At 39.8% G+C, this 22,492-nt stretch overlaps 1 protein-coding gene across 1 annotated transcript in view; it reads right to left on the bottom strand.

The window, feature by feature from the left end:
* SRRM4 (serine/arginine repetitive matrix 4) overlaps positions 1-22,492 on the bottom strand; it is a 150,410-nt gene that overhangs the window by 81,121 nt on the left and 46,797 nt on the right. Inside the window, exon 2 of the mRNA XM_044282201.1 lies at positions 1,067-1,192. Within this exon, the coding sequence (XP_044138136.1) occupies positions 1,067-1,192 (126 nt within the window). The remainder of the gene's footprint in view (positions 1-1,066; positions 1,193-22,492) is intronic.

The raw sequence follows: 22,492 nt of genomic DNA, 5'->3' as shown, positions 1-22,492 counted from the left end.
TGGCTCTTGCCACTGCTGCATCTGATACTCCCCCACAGCCACTACTACTACTACAACTAATCCTAAAGGCACACCTACTCAGTACTGGCTTGTCTGTTCCATTGTGCCACTACTATTGCTACCACATGCCCCTATTATCTATTCTAGACCTTCCTACCTCTATATCCCCATTTTACTGCTACAGCTCCTAAAATTGAAATGTTTGCCCCCATTAGGCATCATTTTTGGACTGCTTGTTGAGAATAGTCCACCGTTTTTTCCCCATAACACCATGCATGTTTAAAAACTATCTACCCGCAATATGGGACAATTTGGGGAACTTTTCCAATATTAAAAAGCATAACAGATGCAATTCCACATTGTGGAATATTTCTATTCAATTAGCCGTATGATGGCTTCTTTTTTGTGGGGCAAGTTGTAAATTTTAATGGCACCATTTAATATTGCATACAATGTGGTGGGAAGCTGGAAAAAAATTCCAAATGAGATGAAACTGGAAAAAAAACAAAAAACGAATTTAGTAAATTTTTGCTTGGCATCCCCATATTCTGACCCTGTTTTTACATATCTGGAGTTGAGTAAAGGCTCATTTTTTCCAGGGCAATCTGTACTTTTTATTTATAGCATCACTTTTTATTCAATTTGTTTTAGGGAGATGAAGGTCCAAAAATGGTGAATAGGTCATTTTAAGTTTCTTTCCATTATGGTATTCAGCTTACAGGTTAAATACGTATATATATTTTAGAACTGGCATTTTGGGAGATGGCAATGCCTATGATCTTTATTTTTTGTTTATTTTTATTTTTATTGTGGGGAAAGGGAGGTGACAGTGTGAATGGTAATATCCATTTGTTAATTTCTTAGAAGGGAAACCAGAGAATTGAAACAACACAGAATTATAAGAAAAATTGCTCCAAAATTATTTCATAGGGAATACATTAATTTAGTAAAAACAGACATATCACGAGAGGTGATCATCAAACTGACTTTACATAGGTCCATTCCAGAAATGTCAGAGCCCGGTCTACCTTCAATAGTGAAGTTTAGATGAACTTTTTACTCTTACCCATGGTACTGGTGGGGGCTTAGCTCTCTCCCGAGCCTTCTTGTTGTACTCCCATTCTCCATATTTTCTTTTAGTTTCTCCTGTCTGGTGTCTTTGTTTGGAGATAATGAACAGTTGACATTATCACTGCAGGTCAAACAGAAAGATATAATTATTTTACTAGCCAACCCTTGGTGAATAAAGAAACATATCTATAAACCAAATGGCTAATATTGAAGCAAGGAAGCTCAGTTCTCTAGGCAATACATTATGTAAGGGTATGTGGAAAGCATATAAGTATTACCATCACCCTATCCCCCTACCAGGGGATCCATCTGTTGGTGGGGTTACTTTCATATATTGTATGTTGTCTGTCCATTCGGACAGTTTGTGTTTTTCCCTGTGTTAGGGCCTTAATAGGGTCACATACACAGGAAGAGAGTTCCAGTCGGGGCCACCCCTTGCGGGGCTTTTTGGATCCCGTCCAGTGGACACATTGTATAGGGCGGACCAGGCCAAGTAGGGAGGCAATAGGGCTAGCTGATCTTCATTGACACAGTTGCGCCCGGCCTACCAATAGTGGTCCAGCCCACTACTTACAGTACACCTATACTCAACTGGTCTCTCATCTGAACCATTTTTTTGTGTGTGTGCACCTTTGTACATGTCTGATTTGTTGTTTGTCTGTAGGGGCTGTTTTTTATCTCCTTATAATTATTAAAAGTGATATTTTATCTAGTATACTGCCCCCCATAGTTTTTCTTCATTGTCTTTTTGAGCAGTACTCAGGGAGGCACTCCTGCCTCCTCCTGACTGACCGCCTTTAATTTCATTTTATGTGGAAAGCTCCCACCATTTTTGATGAATAACTCAGCTAAGTCATGCCATGTTTGTTAAACTGTCAATCTGTTTTAATAAAGTTATTATGGAGGGATGGGTTGGGATAAGCATTTACTTGGATGGGTTTAGACAGCCCATCAAAATACGACAGTGAGGGGAGGAGTCACCAACATAAACAGTTAAAGATCCCGTTCACTCCAAGGAGTCAGTGTTGTGTGGTCAGCAGTAGTGGTGAGTACAGCCGGTATGCAAAAAGTTGTGTGTGGCTCAGACGAACTGCCAGTAGCTAAGCTGGACACTAAGACCATTACAGAGTAGAACTTGAAGAGTAAGGAAAGGATTGTCCAGCTGACTGTGGACAAGAACTAAATGGACTATGATTTACCTACCACTCTTACCAACCTAAGCTCTGCACCTACAGTAGTCATGATAGACCTGTGAGTTGAACTGTTCTATACGTTTCTACCTTGTTGCCTCCCCTTTCCAGCCATGTAAATGAACAATCTACCCTGTTGTTTCAGACACATAAGACACTGGACCAAGTATTGTCTCCCTTTGGTTCTAACTAGCTTTTTTCACCTTCTATGGGAGGTAGGATTGTTCGTGTATGGCTATAGACCTTCTAAAAACCCATATGCCACTTTGCTTTACTTTTATAAGACAGAAGGGAAAGGCGCAATGCTCAGCTAAACACCATGCCCCTTTATTCTAATACTCATTGGGTGTCTCAACACCTGGAATAACATTAGTCAAAACCTCTGAATAGACATGACTGGTCGACTCTTTTTAAAAATGCTAGTAAAGTGTTGTAGGGTTATTTAAATTCTTCTGTCTAATGAGTAGTGTTTCTTCTGGCTATGTCGAGCTGGAGCACTCTGTCTTTGCTTTCTTTAGCCATCTCATGAGTCAGAAATATGCAATCTGAGTATTCATGACTATGGAAAGATTTTTTATTGATTTTAAAAATAAAAGTGCAAGCTAAACCAAAATCATAACCCCTAATCTTCACTATGCCTAGCTCACATTTAACTTTAATTAAGTGATCATGTACACTGCTATGTTACAGCTCAGTATAACCTTCCAGTTGAATGTATAGACGTGCATGGGGCCACATCGCCCCTCCATTTGCTATTATTTTCGTACAGAGGCATACTTGGATTTTCTGTTGGATTCCCTATGAATCGGACAGGAAGAAAAATGTTGCATGCTGTATCAGATGTCTTATCACAGCAGTATTTTCCCTTAGAAGTATGACTTCTAGAGCACTACACCTCTGTAACACTGTGCTGTACCGAGGCACCACACAGTAGTGCGGAGCTGCAGGCTCTACTGTGAGCATAAAACCTAACTGTGGGACGGTTGTTTTTTTAATGTAATGCATTTTTACAGAAACCTTTTTCTCTTTCTGTAGCTGCCAATTCATAATATGATAGCTTTCCCTTCTTTTTAAATGTGTACTTGATGTCTCAAGCACACCAGTGAATATACAATTTCTCCCCAGCGAGCCACCTTATAACAGTCTTGTTAAAACTGAAGTAAGCATGCAGAGTTAAGGAAATGATTGCGCTAACCATAGGCTAATTCCAGCGTTAGAGTGTATTGAATAAATAATTATGGTCCAAGTCAGTGAGTGGGAGTTATTGAGACAACCAAAGGACAACGCGTTGCGGCAAAAAACCCTCAGCTTAAAGGTGACATATGAGAAGCGTTCAGTAATACAGAAATCAGCATTACCGAGACGCTACAATAAATCTCAGTATGTGCCTGGAATTTCAGCAGCTCGCGCTGAGTACGTCTGATCGGCACTCCATTTATAGACAACTTTCAGTCTGTCACTCTCTGATGTTGTTTTCTTAGGCGTCAAAACATTGACTAACAGCGGCTGCTTTCGTTTTATGCTACGGCCAAAAATCCAGATAAAAAGACAATAGCTTTTCATGGATTTTTTTATGCCAATTATGGCAGGTCCATAAAGTCAGCCATATAGAGCCTCATCTGTACTTACGATCAGGCTTATAGGCAGTGGGGTGGGGGGAAAGCGGGAGATAATGAGCTCTTTCAACAATGGGAAATGCTCAATAAAGCACAAGTAGATTTTCTAGCATGTTCTAAAACCTCTATGCAATTAGTATCATCCTTCACTCTTCCATGGAAAAAAAAACTCAAAAACTGTTGACTGCACCAAAACCAACTTAGAACATGATCACCTACAGAACATTCGTGGACAATCTCATTTAAGCGATGCACATGACCGTTGTTTAGGTTCACGTCCGAGCCGCAAAAAGATGTATTTGCAGACCACCAAATACATTTGGTCATGTGCATGTAGCCTTAATGTCATTCAGCTTTAAAAGGGATGGTGCTATACAGATACATTTTATTGAATAACTCAATGGCTATACTAAATTTTTCATTACAGGCAATTACAAAAGTATTCAGATCTAGGTGCTAGTTTGAAAACGGATGAATATTTTTTGTGGGGCAACGTCTTTAAGTTTTTTGTGCATGGAGGGCCAGAGATCCACCTTATTTTTTAAGAAGCAACTGTCTTTTACTAAATTAGGCACATCTCACTTCTGTGCACAGGAGATCATGAATGGCGTATCGAACTCCACTTTTGATAAATCTCCTCCGCAGTATACCAGATGGGACATGTCATAATTTTGGTGGGATTCCATATCAAAAAAATCTTCATGTGAAACTATAGGAGGCATAACAGAGGTATAGTAGAGACCCAATGCATTTGAATGAGCACAATACAACTGCAACCAGAATATAGCCATAAGCTTGATGCCATAGAGTTAGGCTGCACCCTTAACACACAAGGGATCAAGGGTGAACCTAAACTTTTTCTGCCTAATGTTAACTCTCTATAAAAAAAATCTATTTTCTCCTAGTTTAATACTTTTTGTTGACATACTAGAAAATCCCTTTAATGGTGTAATCAGATGGCTGGCTTGGGTGTGGTTAAAATCACGCAAAAAGATACATTTTTGCCGTGGTGTTTGAGTTCAGATTTTTCTGAAGAAGGTATACTCCTACTATACAGAGCAAATGAATAGAACTTTACCAAATCTCATCTACAAGCCACAGAAATGCTCTATGTCAAGAATCAAAGTAAAAGAACTGTAGTGCTTCGTTGGGCGCCTGTGCCCCTTTGTCCTGCTGACTGCTGTTGGACATCCTCCGATTACCCTAATGATAGATCACCAAGGCAAAATTTCAGGAAACCCCTTTAAAAGTCTTAATTGTTTTCACCTTTCATAAGACAATCCAAAAACAACCCCATTATCAATAGTGTAACCAATTACTGAGTCTGTGAAAAACTCATCCGAGGTTTGGTACATATGATTAATATATTTTTACTCTTTTAATAAAACATGCACTTCCTTTCCATCTCCATTGCTAAATGAGGCAGAAGGAGTTAAACACTTGTGTGATGCTTCCACCCTACATCATCTTCCAAGAACTAAATTTAGCCAGTGAATTCTGGGGGTGGAAAGCAAGATGTTTTGATTGCATTTGCTTAGAATAAATCCGTCAGACAAGGCAATTCTGAAAGTGCAGATTAAATGGGGGAGATATGGAAGCAAGCCCCTCCGTGGAGCTGTGATTATTAATCATGTGGGTTCCTGGAGTTTATTATGGAAAATTATAATAGCAAATCAGGGAGAGTCTTTCTCTGTGATTACACTGATTCACAAGTGGCTCTGATTATGTCAGAAGCTTTGTGGTACATTATTGGGATGTATAACACCAGCTGCAAGACTTTGGCAGGCGCAGTTAAAAGGTGCAGTCTCATTCACCCAGTCTAATTTGTTTGTGCTAATTTAATTCTGTCATCGCTCTGGATACAGTACATATTTTATGAGCCGTCTTCTCGGTACTGCAGTGTTCAGCCCATTCAGTTCAGTGTCTGCATAGATTAGATACAATTACAGGGTGGTGCCTGACAAGTCTCTAATTTATGTGAAATGCAATGGACTGTAATAGCGGCAGTCTCTTCCCCTTATTAAAAAAGGAGATAGCAACCGAATGCTAGGTATCACTATGACAACTGAACAGCAATAGAGAATAGGAAAAGTTTACAAACAGAGGTGAGTGAATTTCTTAAAATTTGACTTGGCTCAGAATGAGCCGAATCAATCCTCCGATCTGATTTGGGCTCAAATAAATTTGAGTCATGTTGCAAGTGCCCCAACTGTCTCTCTATATTCTCTCTGAAATAAATCACAGATAATTCAAAGTCTTTGGAAAATTTGAGTCAAATTTACAAAGTTCAGAATCCTTTCGCTCATCTCTATTTACAAATATTTTAAAACAGCAATGACAAGTTTTAGTTTCATGCATATATTAGATGAACAGAAAATTAGAGATTGTGCAGCCACCGTTGAACACTCTCAGCATGCTCAGTGGTGTCAACCATTGTGTACTTTACAATCCTCCCTTATTATTTCTTTTCAGTCTCTGTAGTCTATTTAACGATATCCCTTAATTATTCCAGCCAGATAAGTAAATTAAGCACAATTATTTTTTTATGTTGTACTCTGGTGCTATTTTAATAGATCCCTTTTACTGTTATATTTATGTATGGGAGCGTAACACCTTTTAAGTATCGCTCTCAGCTATTTGCAGTGCAACGGCCTAATTTAATTACGGAGGTCTACAAAGCTTTAATGAAAACCATATACTGTAATATTAAGGGTAATGCTTTTTATTATTTTAGTACATTCCAACTAATGTGTAAGGACACTGGCTGAAGGAGATTGTCCCTTCCCTTATGCTTAGTCTTTCTTTGCTCATTATAGTATATACAACTGGAATATAATAGGCACTAAACAAATGAGGGCCTGTTCTGGTGATTAAAACAGACAACGCAAAGGTGGACAGAGATCTCCACCAGAGGAAATGTTTCAAAGAGCCATCTGACCCTGAACACACAGGACATATCAATAAGGTCTAAAACCAGAAGAATACCAGAAGTAGTAGCAAATGACTGACTTCAAAGTAAATCACATACAAATGGGTTTTACCACACAAAAACTGCTACAGCAGCAAATTTCAACCAAGGAAGAATACAACACTATTATCATGAACATCTTCCCATATATTTATGGGAAGGTGTTCATGATAATAGCATATACAAATGAGGTTGCATTATGCTGAACCTTAGGGGTTCATTATTGATGTCTGAAGCTAGGCCCACTGGAGGATCCTCTGGTATTGTGTTAGACCACTCCGTCTCTCTGTATGAAAAAAACAATGGAAATAAAAAAGACTTTCCTATAGCAGCTAAAGGCATTACTGTTTTTCTTTTCAAGCATAACTGTAAAATGTCCTTGGGTAAAATCCCTACATATAAAATGATAATATAATACATGATTGTCCTTATATACAGAGTCACAGATCTCCAATGATGTCCTTCAAAAAATGTGTTTAAAGCATTTTAAACATAACCAAGAGGGGTGATATTTTGGAAGTGTGGTATAAAACTCAGCTAAGGTAATACACTGTATGGGTATGCTTGGAAGAGAAGATGTTGGCTCAGCCACTTGGAAATAATAATCAATTTTCAATTGGAGATATTTAAAATCCTTGTAGATGTCACGAACCAGAGGGTGTGAACCCACCGTGCCACGCATCCTACCTCCTCTAAGGGTGTTGTCTAAGTGAACCCCTCATTCTTCACAGTATCCCTGATGGTGGGGATAGGCTTTCCTGAGAGAAACACCAGGTCTCTACTCTACCTCTTGAGGAAGATTGGCACATGAGGCAGCTGGTCCAGGTTGACCTGGAGGTACCTTAGCAAGGTACCAAAGGTACAAACGTAGTCAGCAGGCCGAGTTGTAACCAGGAGCAACAGTGCAGGACCGAAGGATGAGGCAGAGGTGAAGTCAAACAAGCAATAGGTCAGAGCAGGCGGCACAGGTACAGATCAGGCAGTCCGGGTTGGCAAAAGGAGAGTAAAGGCAAGCAGGCAGGGATCAAACAGGTAGCGGAGTCCAGGAACACAAGCACGGGTCAGGTACACAGAAACACAAGCAGAGAAATCAGCAATCTTTGCAGGGTACAAGGATCTTGACACTCAGGCATCTGGGAAGGGGGCTGACACACTTATATGCAAGCAGGGGTGCTAGGATTGGTCACATGATCTAACCCATAAAGCATAGGAAGTGACGTTCACCGGCCCTTAAGGAAGTGCTGCAGGGAAGAAGCAGCAAGCATGCTTTGGCCAGGGCTAAAGGGAAACTGTTGAGCGGATCCCAGTGCAAACAGTACCTGCAAGGACAGAGCGCAGGACTGCATTGGTGAATGGGAAGCACAGGCAGCAGATCATGTCTGAACACAATGCCCAGGACTGCAGCAGTAAGCAGGAGAACAGCTGCGCACAGCAGCCACTGTTACAGTAGATAGGGACAGACATAGAATGTAAGCCCTAACCTAGAACCCAGCCCACTGTCCCTACCTACTTGAAGTTCAAACCCTTGTTAAAAAGACTGCAATAAGGTTCAGACAAACGCTTAGAGCCAAAAACAACACAAAGGGATAGTGAGGGTAATAATATTACAGGCTATAGCTACTAGAGAGGGGTCGTTGATCCAGGGAGTTATTCTGATTGCCTGATTGGAGTCTGGAAGGAATTTTCTATTCCCCTAAAGTGAGGAAAATTGGCTTCTACCTCACAGGTTTTTTTTTTTTTGCCTTCCTCTGGATCAACTTGCAGGATGACAGGTCGAACTGGATGGACAAATGTCTTTTTTCGGCCGTATGTACTATGTTAATATGTTACTATGAATGATGAAAATGGGTCAGAATCAGGAGGACAATGCAGTACAAAAACGGAGAGAGAAAGATAGTGGTCAAAAGACAAGCCAAGGTCAAAAGCACAAACAAATCTAAATGAATACAAGAACCAGGAACCTAGCTAGTGAGCCCAAGCAAGACTATCACTGGCACCGGTATATGACCGGGGGGGGGGGGGGGGGTTTATATAGAGTCCCAGGATCAGAACCTAATAGATCATGGCTCGGTGCTCCATTAGTCAGAAACACTAGCACACAGGAACAGAGCAGCTGAGCAATCAGCCCACTGCTAGTCTCCTCCAGCACCTGCCCACTGTGGGGAAAAAAAGCATTGCATCCTGTTGCTAAGGATGCTGTTGTGTCACGAGGGGGCATAGCTTAGTAGCACGCGTCTCATATCGAGGTCGCGCTAAAGCTGGAGATCTTGCCGCTGGTGCCCGGACAGGTAAATTTTTGACATTACCTGCATTACATGCCATTGCTAAGGGCATGGGTAGTGTTTTAATCATATACAATATTAGGTATTTTGCAACATGCAATAGTGGATTTTAAACATTTGCCACTAACAATTAATTGTGCTTTCCCATTAGCTAGAGTGACATTTTTCTCGTTGATTTGTAGTCACTGCACTAGAGCATGGTCGTACATTGTATCACAATGTATATTGTCAGTCACGTAGACCTGTATACAGCACAGAGAAGATCATTATGACCAATTATAGACAGTTCCACCATCTGGCTTTATATTATAATATTCATTTACTATGTAACTTGTGGACAGCACTATATCAAGGAGGCTAGACAGACAAGTCTCTCGCCTCTATTCTTGGACCCAAGTTGCTTCCTCAAGCTTGTTGCTGTTATCAGTTAGCTGCATAACTAGCACAATTAATAGGTGACTGCAGAAATAGCATTCTCACGTATTCTAGCTCTAGCGATGCTTAGAATCAAGAATCATGGAGAACATACAGTAATGTGAAAAAGGTTTTGTGGGAAAGATGCTAAGTAAGAATGCTTTCAAAGATAGAAATGTTAATAGTTTATTTTTATCAATTAACTAAATGCAAAGTGAATGAGCAAAAGAGAAATTGAAACTAGATCAATATTTGGTGTCACCACTCATTGCCTTCAAAACTGCATCTTTTTTTCTAGGTACACTTGCAAACAGTTTTTTAAGGAACTCGGCAGGGAGGATGTTTTTGGAGAACTATCCACAGATCTCCTGTGGCTGTAGACTTCCTCAAATCCCTCTGTCTCTTTATGTAATTCCAGACAGACTCAGTGAGACCAGGGCTCTGTGGGGGCCATATCATCACTTCCAGGACCCCTTATTCTTCTTTATGCTAAAGATAGTTCTTAATGACATTGGTTGTATGTTCGGGGATGTTTCTTGCTGCAGAATAAATTGAAATTGAAACTATTAACACTTTTGAAACCATTTTGAAAGCATCCTTAGGCCTCATGAAAAATCGTATTTTCGTTTCTGCATCCTATCCATCCTGTGCTGGCCACATCTGTATGTCCATGCTGCATGTATGTCCATGCTGCAAAAAAAATAAAATAGAACATGTCCTATACATTTTGCGGACAAGGATAAAACATTTTTACAGAAGAGGGAAAGAAAATGGTGGCACGGTATCTGTGTGCACGAGGCCTTACTCCACAAGGGATGCAAATGAGCTCTTAACAAGCTCTGCCTCTGATGCCATCAAATGTAAGGCAGATATCCTATAAGTCAATGTTTGATAGGCCTTGAGACATGACTCAGATATTAAATAAGCCAGCATCTCATCTGCAGACAGATATTTTGGGGTAATTGCTCCTCCTCAGTGCAGAGCAGAGAGAACTGTCAGGATTTGGGGGGTACTATCTGCTCTCACCCAGTTAAGCTAGTACTCTCAGCTCTGCACTGATGAGGGAAAATCGCCTTGAAACAGCTATCTGTTTATCCAAGTCATGTCTCAAGGCCCTTTTAAATGGTCAAACATTGACTTATAGGATAGCAGCCTTACATCTGGTGGCATCAGAGGCAGAGCTGACTAAGAGCTCATTTGCATCTCTTCCCTCCCAGGAGCATGTATGGCCTATAAGTCTCCTCACGCCGATTAAGGCACTTTCTCCCCAAGGAGAGATAGGACCCCCCCAAATCCACACCTGCCTAAACCCTCTGAACAGTACTGTGTGTTGCCTTGTATAGTATAAAGTCATTTAATGAGCTCTTGTTAGGGGTTAACTGTCCTCTGGTTCTCTTTACAAAACAAAGTGGTAAAAGAAAACAATGGAGTAAGGCTAGGACCAATATTGAGGACAAAAGGTTCTATCTTGTTGCATGGTGGTATGTAAAATTGGACAACCCGCTGACAAAAGCTTTTACCTAGCGAGTATGAAAAACAACATTGTCCCCATTACATTGTTATACAGTACTTTTGTCAGTAGGATACTTCATACATTGCTGTTTGCAGTGTTTTGCTGCTGTGTAGGCTCAAGGTAAGAGGTGGAATATAAAAAGGCATAAAATATTCTAACTATGCCCCAAACCCACATGGTGAAAACAAAATCTCGAGCATGAAACCGAACAATACCCATTATTACATGAACTTGTGTTTAATTGTAGATAGGATTTTATATTTTTGTACAGTTCCCCGCTTCTTTGTCCATCTTACATATAGAGTGTTCTCAGTTGTGTTTCCAGTTGCTTTAAAGCATCAGAGTATTGAATGTAATACGCCTTGTACAGATGCACAATAGCGGCCCTCTTCATGCACATCACCATGCTTTATGAAAGGTAAGCGCTGAATGCAGCTAGGCAACTATTATTCATAGAACGCTTATAATTTATTTCTTGTCATAGTCGATGATAGACGGATGATTACTCGTTAAATATTTCCTGGCCATAAAACAGACTGCGGTTGCTCTATGTCTTGCTTTACCTGACCCTGTCACTTGCATTAAGGATGAGCTAAAGCGTTGAATTCAGCCCCTGGCTTAAGGCCAGCTTAAACATCCCATATTGTCGTATCACAAGGTGCCTACAAGTCCAGGGCTTTAAAGTCCTGACATTAATTAAATGAATTTGAAGTATGGAAAAGCAGAACAATGCAGTACTGTTTGGGAAGACAGAATAAGGTAGACAGGGGAGTCTGAAGTACAGGGAACTTTACTTTTCTCTGATGTACCTAAATGCAGTGACAGTGACATAACTTGAAATGACAGAGCCCCACAGCAAATTTTTGAACCCCCCCCCCCAAGACTCTTCTTCGCAAACCCCTCCTCTCGTGCAACCCCCACTCCTGTGGTTAGACAAGGCCCGGCAGCCCTTCTGTCTGTTTCCTATGGTGTCACTATATATAATATCATTGACTGTTGAGGGGGCCTGACAATAAAATATTTTAGTCTTCCTCCTGGGTGGGCCCCTTCTGAGTTTGGGCCCCAAAGCAGCCACTTCCCCTGCTCCCCTATAGCTACACCCCTGTGCAGCGAGCTGTCAGTATGCACTTTAGGTGCACAACTGTGCTATACTGACCGGTAACACAGAGCCCATGGCCTATATGAATTTTTTAGAGAAACAGTATGGCTCGTTCCAACACATATTGTACTGAAGTATGGTTCTCCTCGAAAAGCATTGCTTATAGAGACACCCTACCGTGGCACACAGAGAAATATGGAACCATTGTCGTACAAGCAGAGGTTAAATTATTGGGGTGCAGAAGTAACAGTTTCACCAGGACAAAATACTCAAGGGAGCCAAAGGGTTCCTTACCCACATAGCCAGACAATGCCACATAGTAGTTTGAGGCCCTCTTACAGAGTTTTCATTGGCACCCAGGAGATTCAAGCTATGCCTACTTTTTTCTGTGTTGAAAAACAACTGAAGAGTGTGACACCTTTAAACATGAAGGTAAAGCCCTCTCAAGGACACGATGGCTTATATTAAAAAAGTGCCGCTAATTCTTGGTGAACCGGTTGGGTCGATTTTTCTTCCGCCCAGATAATTAATGTGATCTACTGGTGCAATTTTAAATCCAGTAAAATATAATCTGGTGTTAACAGGAAAAGTTTAAGCCTAGATGGGCACAAGAAGTAACATTTACATCTAAGGATAAAAAGAATCCCTAGGCTGAGTCTAGATTGTTTCACAGCCCTGAATTTTCAAATATCTTCTAAAATAATTTTTGGTGTGTGCTCTAAGGGTCAAGTTTTATTGCAATATATGAACAGCCAATATTTTTTCGCGGTTACAAATATTAACCTTGTTACCCTAATCAGAAAACCAAATTGTATTTGTAAGGAGACAATACAGTGCTGTAAAATGAATGTTTCCTGTCTGACCTCTAGTGGTAAGCTGTGTAACTGCATCTCCCTGCCTACTGTGCTGTGTGCATAGTAGATCTGCACAGAAGGTTTTTCAGTTTTCCAGCAAGTAGATTTATCGCTGCTGGTAAAATTTACTTTAAAGAGAGCCAGTTATGTACAATATAAATAAAATACATTTAAAAAATCTATCAATCTATCTATACAAAACAAAAAACAACAGCAGCACACTCTTCACAAAGAAAAATTGGGTGCAATCCCTCCTAGATTCCAGGTACGAATCCACAGAGAATATCTAAAGAACAAAAATTGAGGCAGCACTCCAAAGAAGGTGTGGGTGGTGGACCCGTTTATTACCCCAGTCGCAACGTTTTAGCCCAGCTCAATGGGGCCATTGCCTGCTTGACAAAGGCCTCATAGAGCTGGGCTGAAATGTTGCGACTGGGGTAATAAAACCATCTTCACCTTCTTTGGAGTGCTGCCTCGATTTTTGTTCTTTGGACATTAACTATCTATCTATCTATGTATCTATTTATCTAATAGCTATCTATTTATCTATCTAATATCTATCTATCTAATATCTATCTACCTATCTATCTATCTATCTATCTATCTATCTATCTATCTATCTATCTATCATCTATCTAATATCTATCTATTTATCTATCTAATATCTATCTATCTAATATCTATCTACCTATCTATCTATCTATCTATCTATTTATCTATCTATCATCTATCTAATATCTATCTATTTATTTATCTAATATCTATCTATCTATCTATCTATCTATCTAATATCTATCTATTTATCTATCTAATATCTATCAATCATCTATGTATCTATAATATATATATCTATCTGTTTATCTATCTACTTATCTATCTATCTATCTATCTATCTAATATCTATCTATCTATCTATCTATCTATCTTTTAACACATTTTTATATTATTATCAGGTTTTATTATTTATCAAGTCATACGGGTTGCTTTTATAAGGTAAGTTCCATAATTCGTGTTGTCTTTTAGGCAAGGACTACATGGTGACACTGGCTGTGCGGCATCTGTTGCCACCAGGGTCGCTAAATAGCGATGATCCCATAGAAATTAATGGGATTGCCGTGGCAGTCACAAGAAATCCAACATGGCTGGATTTCTTGCAACTGCAGCAGCGATCCCATTCGTTTCTATGGGATCACCGCTGATCAGCGATCCTGGCCCCGACAGGTATCGGACGACCTGTGCTGCAGTGTAGCCCTTGGCTTAGCATATACAATGGAGAAGATGTAAGGATGCAGAGATTTTACTTGCAAGCGGGCCCACGACCCTTATGTCACTTAAAGCAGTAGCACATAAACTAGAGGCACTACAACATGTCATGCTAATAACAAGTTAGTCATGCTGCACAGATAAATCTTCTATCAATCAATGCTACTATATTTTACAATGATATCACTTTTACTCAGGATCCAATCCCAAAAAATTGATAATCCAATCCGTTATTCGAAGCATAGGATTAGATTTAAACCAGAAGTAAAAAACTGAATACTCAGTTACGATGCATATTTGTATTACAAACTACACCAAATAATCTCTAAGGACACACATATAAAATAATTGCATATTTTATTAAGTAATTAATTTTACAACATAAATAATTCATAGAAAAATAATGGATGCAGCAAGGAGTGCACCCCGACGCACATTTCGCTCATCTTTTTCAAGGAGCCTCAAAAAGCAGACCGAAACGAGCGTGCTACTCTTTTAAGGTATTATGTTTTAGTTATCGCCATTGTATCTGCCTATAGGTTATTCTAGTAGGGTGCCGTGTATTTGGCCCTTCTATTGGCATATGTTATAGCGTCCTTTATACTGCGTATACCTTGAGTAGGCTTATGCATTGTATCTGGGGTCTAGCAGGTGAGCGCTAGCCTGCATTGCTGCTGCATTCATTATTTTTCTATGTATTATGCATGTTGTAATAATAATTACTTAATAAAATATGCAATTATTTTATATGTGTGTCCTTAGAGATTATTTGGTGTAGTTTGAATTTATTGTCACACATTGATTCATCTAATTGATGATTTAGTAGGTTGTACTAATATTTGTATTACAGTTTGAATTTGTGCTTTCTTACTAAATGTTCTCTAGCCTTTTAAGTGAGTTATACATACAGTATGTCTATGCCATCTGATAATTCAGAATATTTGATAATCTGCCAACTATCAAGACCCATTCATTGCTGAATAATGGAATTCATGCTCTCCATACACATTTCAGTTTGTAACTGTGCCCAATTCTGTAAAGGGGAAAGGACTGCTCCCTTCAGTTTCAGAAAATGACAATAAGGTCGGTAGGTATACAAGAAGACAGCAAGATTATAATGGGCAGATGGTAGGTGGGGGATCTATTGCAGATTTTGCATTGGTGCCCCAAAGTTTGGAATGACACGTATGTACCTAGTCATAGATAGAAATATGTATCTAGAAATATGAATTGAAAATGTAATTGTTCCAGTCCATAATCACTATGGGCCTGGTGTATATAAGCACACACATAAAAACTAGCAGGCCTTGCTATGCCAACATCAGAGTGGATGCTGCAGACCAGGTTCTCCTCTTTCCGACATAGAGGTTACTCATTGTGATCACCGCTGCAATTGCGAAAAACTGAGTTGACATTCAGGGTCCAGCATCCACAGTGCTAGTCAGGTGAAACAGACAATGCATGAAATATCACAGCACACGCGTATAATGAAAAATGGACCGTGCAGACATTTTTTTATTGCCTTTGGTGTAAAAAAGGTCTTGTCCCAGAACATTTCAGAAGATATCAAATGAGAGAAGGAATAGCAGAGTTTTAAAGGGACCGGCCAACCTGTAAGAATCCACACATGAAATTATAATGAAACCATATCATAATAATTAGCTGCTCTATTCGTGTTAAAGGGGTTATCTAATAGTACAAATACCCCCCGCAGTGCCCGGGCCCCTCCTACAGACGATACTCACCCAGTCCCCGGCACCCATGTCCCTCTGAATCACTGCATGGCCATCAAAACATCCGTCAACAAGGGGGATCAGCCAATAGACAGGCCGCAATGGTGACCAGCCTCCCTAGCATCGCAGGTGACGCTAGGATCAGGTACGGTAAGTATCATCTATAGGAGGGGTCAGGGCATTGTGGAGGGTACTTGTACTATTGAATAGCCCCTTCAATGGTGGATCCCAATTGAATGTTTGACTCTACATTAGATAAATTAACCAAAATTGAAGGTATTGGCTGTCAATTCAATTTGCATAAAGGCAACGCAACTTTCTTTTGGTGACCCCTTTCCCTATATAGACATACATGGTCAGCCACTCAGAGCATGTTTATGGTGGAGTAGGAGGAGATACTTGATGCTAACAGCCAGCTATCTCATGTATATGTGCTTTGCCTCAATATATGTGTGTCCTGGTTGCTTAAAGCTGGCCATACACATAAGATAATGGCTGGCTGAAATGGCTGATTTTGACCATTATGACCAATGATTGTAATTTTACAAATCAATGGCTGACAGCTGACTACTATCTGTCAATCATGTGATCTGTCAGGACTTTTCCAGCCATTACCGGCTGAAATTAAATGTACATGGCATGAATAGTCCATGTCATTTTGTCCAAGCATTTCCGCATTCCAGACAATACTAATCTTACATATATGGGCTGGCAATAAATGGGGTCATTTATCAAACTGGTGTAAAGTAGAACTGGCTTAGTTGCCCATAACAACCAATCAGATTCCACCTTTCATTTTTCGCAGCTCCTGGAAAATGAAAGGTGGAATCTGATTGGTTGATGTGGGCAACTAAGCCAGTTCTACTTTACACCAGTTTGATAAATGTCCCCAATATTGTTCCTAACTAAAGGCCCCTTTACGTGGGTCAACAATTGGGACAATTAATGGGAAGGAACATTGGTAGAAACTGTCCTGTTTAATTGAGCATCAAGTGAAAGCATTGCTGATGTGGAAACCACAATCATCATTTCTGGGCAGCAGATCATGCTATCTAAACAGGGGTCAGAAACAATGATTCTCTATGGGGATGAGCGACCACAGAAACGATCTCTTGTCCCTATTCAATGGAGATGATTTCTGCCTGTAAATGCAGCTCTCACCTATTCTGATGTTGAGGTAGTTATTGGATAAATGTCTGCTCAGTCGGCCCCTTTAAAGGGGTCTTTATAGTTGGGTTCTCACCCCTGTCAGGATCTGTGGACATGCACTGAGGAGTTTGTCTGGTAGTCAAAAGATTTATTTTAACCTTACCCCCGTACTCTGAGCTATAGTTTTCACAATTTGACCACTAGTGGGCGCTTGACAGCCTACAGCTTTACACTTCAATAAATTTTCGACAGGACTATAAAGCCTCAGTTATGTGACAGGCCATAATGGTAATTACTGTGTGTAAATGAGCCATTGAAGAGTGGGAAGATCTGCCGATCTTTCTTACATGGAACATGGTGCACAATTCTATTTCTGTACAGGGGATAGAAATGGTCCTGTAAAAACATGTTTTACTATGGGTATCCCATCATGCAAAGAAAAGCAATCACATACCCCAAATCGTATTTCCTTGCCGACTTCCCTTCCTAATCCAAGGCCATTCGTTTATGAATGCATGGTAAACTACAGTCTATCCACTCCACTGAAGCCAGCTATGCAATGCTTAGCAACAGAGATCAATACAATGTATTAGCGCTGGGGAAAGGTAGCCCAGAGCAGGAGATGACCTGACATCAATGATAGATTGAGAGAACGAAAAGCGTGGAATAACGTTTTCAGGTCATGGAAGGACTTTTTTTTTTCAAGAAAATAATCATTTGTTCTAGAATTTCAATAAGCAACAAAAAGCCAACGCCTTCATTGTTTTTTGTATTATCTTGGTTTGTCAGCTGTAGACGGCCATAAAGGGCAGGGTGAGAAAAGTTTGAGAATGACCTTTTTTTTTCGATTTGCCCTCTGCCACTATCCCTGCAGTAAACCTGCCCTACATTGCAGGCCCTCTGTTTAAACACAGCTATCTCTTATTGTGACATCCTCATCTCTAAGCCATTGTTCGAGCAGTCAAGCTGCTATCATTCACTCTTTCCTATCTGTACAGAAGGCACCGAGAAATAGATTGTTTCTTTTATATCATTCCGGTCATTAAGGGATTACATAAAACATGTAAATCATCAGTCATAGATAGTGATATTGTCCACTGCATGTAGCTCGACTGTCACTGAGTCTAAGGCTAGGCCAACACATTGAGCGATATCTCCAGTGCAGAAGGTTGCATACAAGTCAATTTGCTGATTTTGGTCTACAACTGTAGCTCAATAGTTAAAATCAATTAAAAGCCCTACAAAAAGTCTTGGCATAGACCCAGCCCAACGTGTGTATCTACAGTATCATTTCTTCTGCGGGCAAATAGGGAAGATACAAAGGACCAAGTCAAAAGGTGCCCATATACCTTCAAAAACTAACTCTCCTGACTCTCTTTTACACATCATGTACATGCCCGGCTAAAACTAACTCTCCTGACTCTCTTATACATGTACGTGCCTGGCTAGGCATATATGAGGTTTTTTTAAATCGGGAGAGAGGAGAAAACCGTTTCCAGAGACCTCTGGTGGTGGCTTATCACTCCGAAGAACAAAATGATCAGACATTGAAATTCAATATACCTGATCCTTCTCCTCCCTGACATCTGTTGGAGGAGAGTCTGGAGCATCCAATCCACAATAGATTTTGGGTCATAAAAAGTGAGTTTGGCGGCAATACTCTAATTTGTATGGGCTCTTAAGGGTGACCATGTATATTACAAATGCATGTTCGGCCGAGCATACTGTACATGGGTTCTCAATAGGAAGATCAAAATTAACTGTTGCTAAATACTAGAAATTAGTGAAATTCTGAAAAATTTGATTTGGCTGCTTCGCTAAAATTTCACAAAGAAATTTGCTTTGTGATGAATTGCTTCATCACGAAGTGCATTTCTTTGTAAGTAGCGGGCAAAATTACGGGAAACGGCAACTGCGCCGCCCCCATCATTGAACCCCTTAGATGCTGCATTCATCGCTAATCGCAGCATCTAAGAATAAAATTATACCCTTTCAGGGGTTAATCCAATTGAAAAACTAAAATGACATACTCAGCTTATCAATTTGATTGCGGAGAGCGATCTTGATTGAAGACATTGTGCAAAATCTTGTCCGGTGATGTGATAATGTAATTTATGCTGGCCGGGTGCAGTGACGTCACCCTGTGAGAGATTTTGCACGATTTCTGCAATGAAGATGGCTGTGACGGCCTCTTCATGTGCAAATGGATGAGGTGAGCATGGTTTTTTCAGGAAAAAATAGATTAATTACCACAAAGCGCGAGGAAATTCTGCATTGCGGCGAATCAAATTTTCGTATTCGTATCGAAGTCATTTCTGATACTTCGATTCACTCAACATTACTAAATACCTAATTAAATACATTTAATGTTGGCATGTTGGACTTAAGCATGCCCAAATGTTCTTGAATTGCTATTGGTCATATATGTTAGATGGCTTACTGGTCACACCAAAATCAATGGGTTTGACTGACATTAATCCAATGTGTACGAGCACCTTAAAGATTCAAACCTACCAGAGGGGAACAGATACTTGAGCCAATGTTACCAGAAATAGACATTAATGTAGATAACAAAATTATCATTTTTTTGATCAACAGAGCTCTGCTCCTTGGGTTGGAAATTGTATTGTTTATATTATCAGGAGCTCACACCATCTAAGTAAAATCTGAATAGGGCTACATATGGTACATACTATACAGACACTTAAATTACATACAGTCTCATGTATACACAAATATGCACTAGTGATGAGCGGCATGGGCAATATTAAAATTTGCGATATTTCGCGAATATTTAGTAGAATATTCGTAGAGTATTCACAAATTTGAATATTCTTTATATTCTACATTCTTTTTTTTTACAAAAAAATCGTCAAGGTAATGATTGCGTAATTTGCGAATATTACGCTATCAATACAGGCGTGTGTCGAAAACGAATATATAGCACTATAGAATATAGTGCTATATATTCATTTTTAGAATATTCGCCATTTTTTCCATCTGAACACATGATTCCTCCCTGCTTCTTGCTTGTGGGCCATTGAGTCATTGGCCCACAAGCAATTTAAGCAGGGAGGAATCATGACTTCAGATGGAAAAAAATTACGAATACTCTACAAAATGAATATATAGCACTATATTCAATATAGTGCTATATATTAGTTTTTTAGAATATTCGTATTTTATTCCATCTGAAGTCATGATTCCTCCATGCTTAAATTGCTTTTGGGCCAATGACTCATGTCATTTTGTTTATGGTTTTTGAGGAATGACCTACTGATTCAAAGGTGGGGCTAGAAAGTGGCCAAAGTCTCATTTATTTGCTGCTTGCTTCCATATTAGAATCCAGGAGAAGCTGTGATGGATGCTGTCTGGAGGACTTTTTTTTTTTGTCCAAAAAAATGCGGATTCAGAACAGATTGGACAATAACTGACACAAACGGATGCTTACATCTGTCAATTAATGTCTATGTGGGGAAAACGGATATGTTTTATTAATAAAAATGATAATAATACAGATGGACTAGAGGAACGGAGAACTGAAACGTTGAAACGCTGTGAACTTAGCCTTTCTGGGACTTTTCTTAAGCAGTATCATACTTTTTTTCTATTTGCTCGGATTCTGGATCGCCTCCACAGCTGCTGGCACACCATCATTTATATTAATCCTGCAGTGCCGCTCGTGTTTTATCTATCTATCTGTCTGTCTATCCATCCATCCATATCTGACACTGTAATTGACGCTAAAAACAGAGGCGTGGTTATTGAAGGGAAGGAAGAGAAGTGTTGTGAGCATGTGCGTCCTGTATTACAAGGCTCCGGTACAGGACGTAACCAACAGCGACTGATAATCGAAACTGATTTGCCACAGGGTGATAGGCTAATAACTTTAAGGCAGTTTTGATAAATGGTGGTGTTTGGGAGCATTAATATAACAGCGATATCTGTTAGGCAGATACATTTATATTAGTGGCACAACTCATTTAAGATAAAAAAAAAAAAAATACACAATAGGGGGCTTGCGCAAAAAAAGTCCCACTTTTCTGGTCCAGGGAGCTTGATAAATTCCATCCAGGTCTCCAGGGCTCCAAGGTAATGGTGCTGACTAGTGAGTCAATGTGATTATAAAACTGCTCTTCTTGACCATGTGTAGAAACGTAGTATAATGTTATCAAGTAGTTGAATGTGTGCATTGATGTTATATGTGATTTGTCCCGGTTTCAGCTTTGCATTGGAGAAGAATATGTTTCTTGTGTTCCAGAACAAGATGGCACTACATAAATAAATGAATAGTACTAATGATAAATTATTTATTGCAGCGTATACATATTTATGTGTACAAAGTCACTGCAGTACTTTTTAACATTCATTTAGTGTAAAATGTATCCATTCGGATGTAGTCATTATTGATTCCCAATTTCTGTAATAGTATCCCACGCATTTCTTGCCTGATGATGATTTCTATTTCTTTACATGGCCCTTGATTATACCGTCTGCAGCTTAATCACATAAGAGAGTGGATTTAACGAGGAAAGCTTCCCAGTTTGTAGTTTCTCTCAGTCTTACAATTTTATTTTGACATTTAGAGTGGGGAGAAATGCTGTAACTTTGAAAGTCTGGTGAGATGTTTCACCTCTCTGCACATCTGATAAGGTGGGAAAGAAGTGAGTAGATAATTAGATCCAATCACGAGGAATGCTCAGTAAGGGTGCTGCCACATGTTCAGGATTTTTTATGCAGTTTTTGAAGTCAAAATCAGGTGTGGATCTTAAAAGGAGAGAAGGTATTAAGGGCAGATAAGGCTTCTCTTTTTTTGAATCCACTCCTGGTTTTGACTTCAAAAATTGCATTAAAAAACCTGAACGTGTGCCAACACCCTAAGGTTAAAATTCATTAACCTCGTGTTACCAAAACGTCAGTGAGCACAAAGCAACTCAATGGCATCACATGAGGTCCAAGTACAGGATGGCAGTGAGGTTATCAACTATTCATTATCTTGCCTTTGAAAGTGACAAAGATACCATATACTCACTGGTTTGGAAAAACTACTGCAACGAAAAGTGGTTGTCTCCTCTTAGACTTTGGTGGCATATCGCTAGGATATTCCACCAATGTCAGAAACAGTAGGTCCCAGAGAGGGGACCTATCTGACATTGAATGGGACCCCTAAAGTGAGCAGAGAGCAGCTGCGCATGCATTTGTATTGGACTGCCGAAAAAAGCTGAACCCACAGTCCCATACAGTAGAAGTGAAAGGACTCTATGTTGTGCCATTCCTCTATTAATTCTGCTAGAAATTTATGAATGAAGGTACAACTGGGTGTTACTTGTTCGGGTTGGG

Source organism: Bufo gargarizans, chromosome 1 (genome assembly GCF_014858855.1).
Source record: "Bufo gargarizans isolate SCDJY-AF-19 chromosome 1, ASM1485885v1, whole genome shotgun sequence".
In the NCBI taxonomy this organism is placed as follows: Eukaryota; Metazoa; Chordata; class Amphibia; order Anura; family Bufonidae; genus Bufo; species Bufo gargarizans.
Note: the sequence above shows the minus strand (reverse complement) of the source record. Positions and strands in the feature narration are given on the sequence as shown.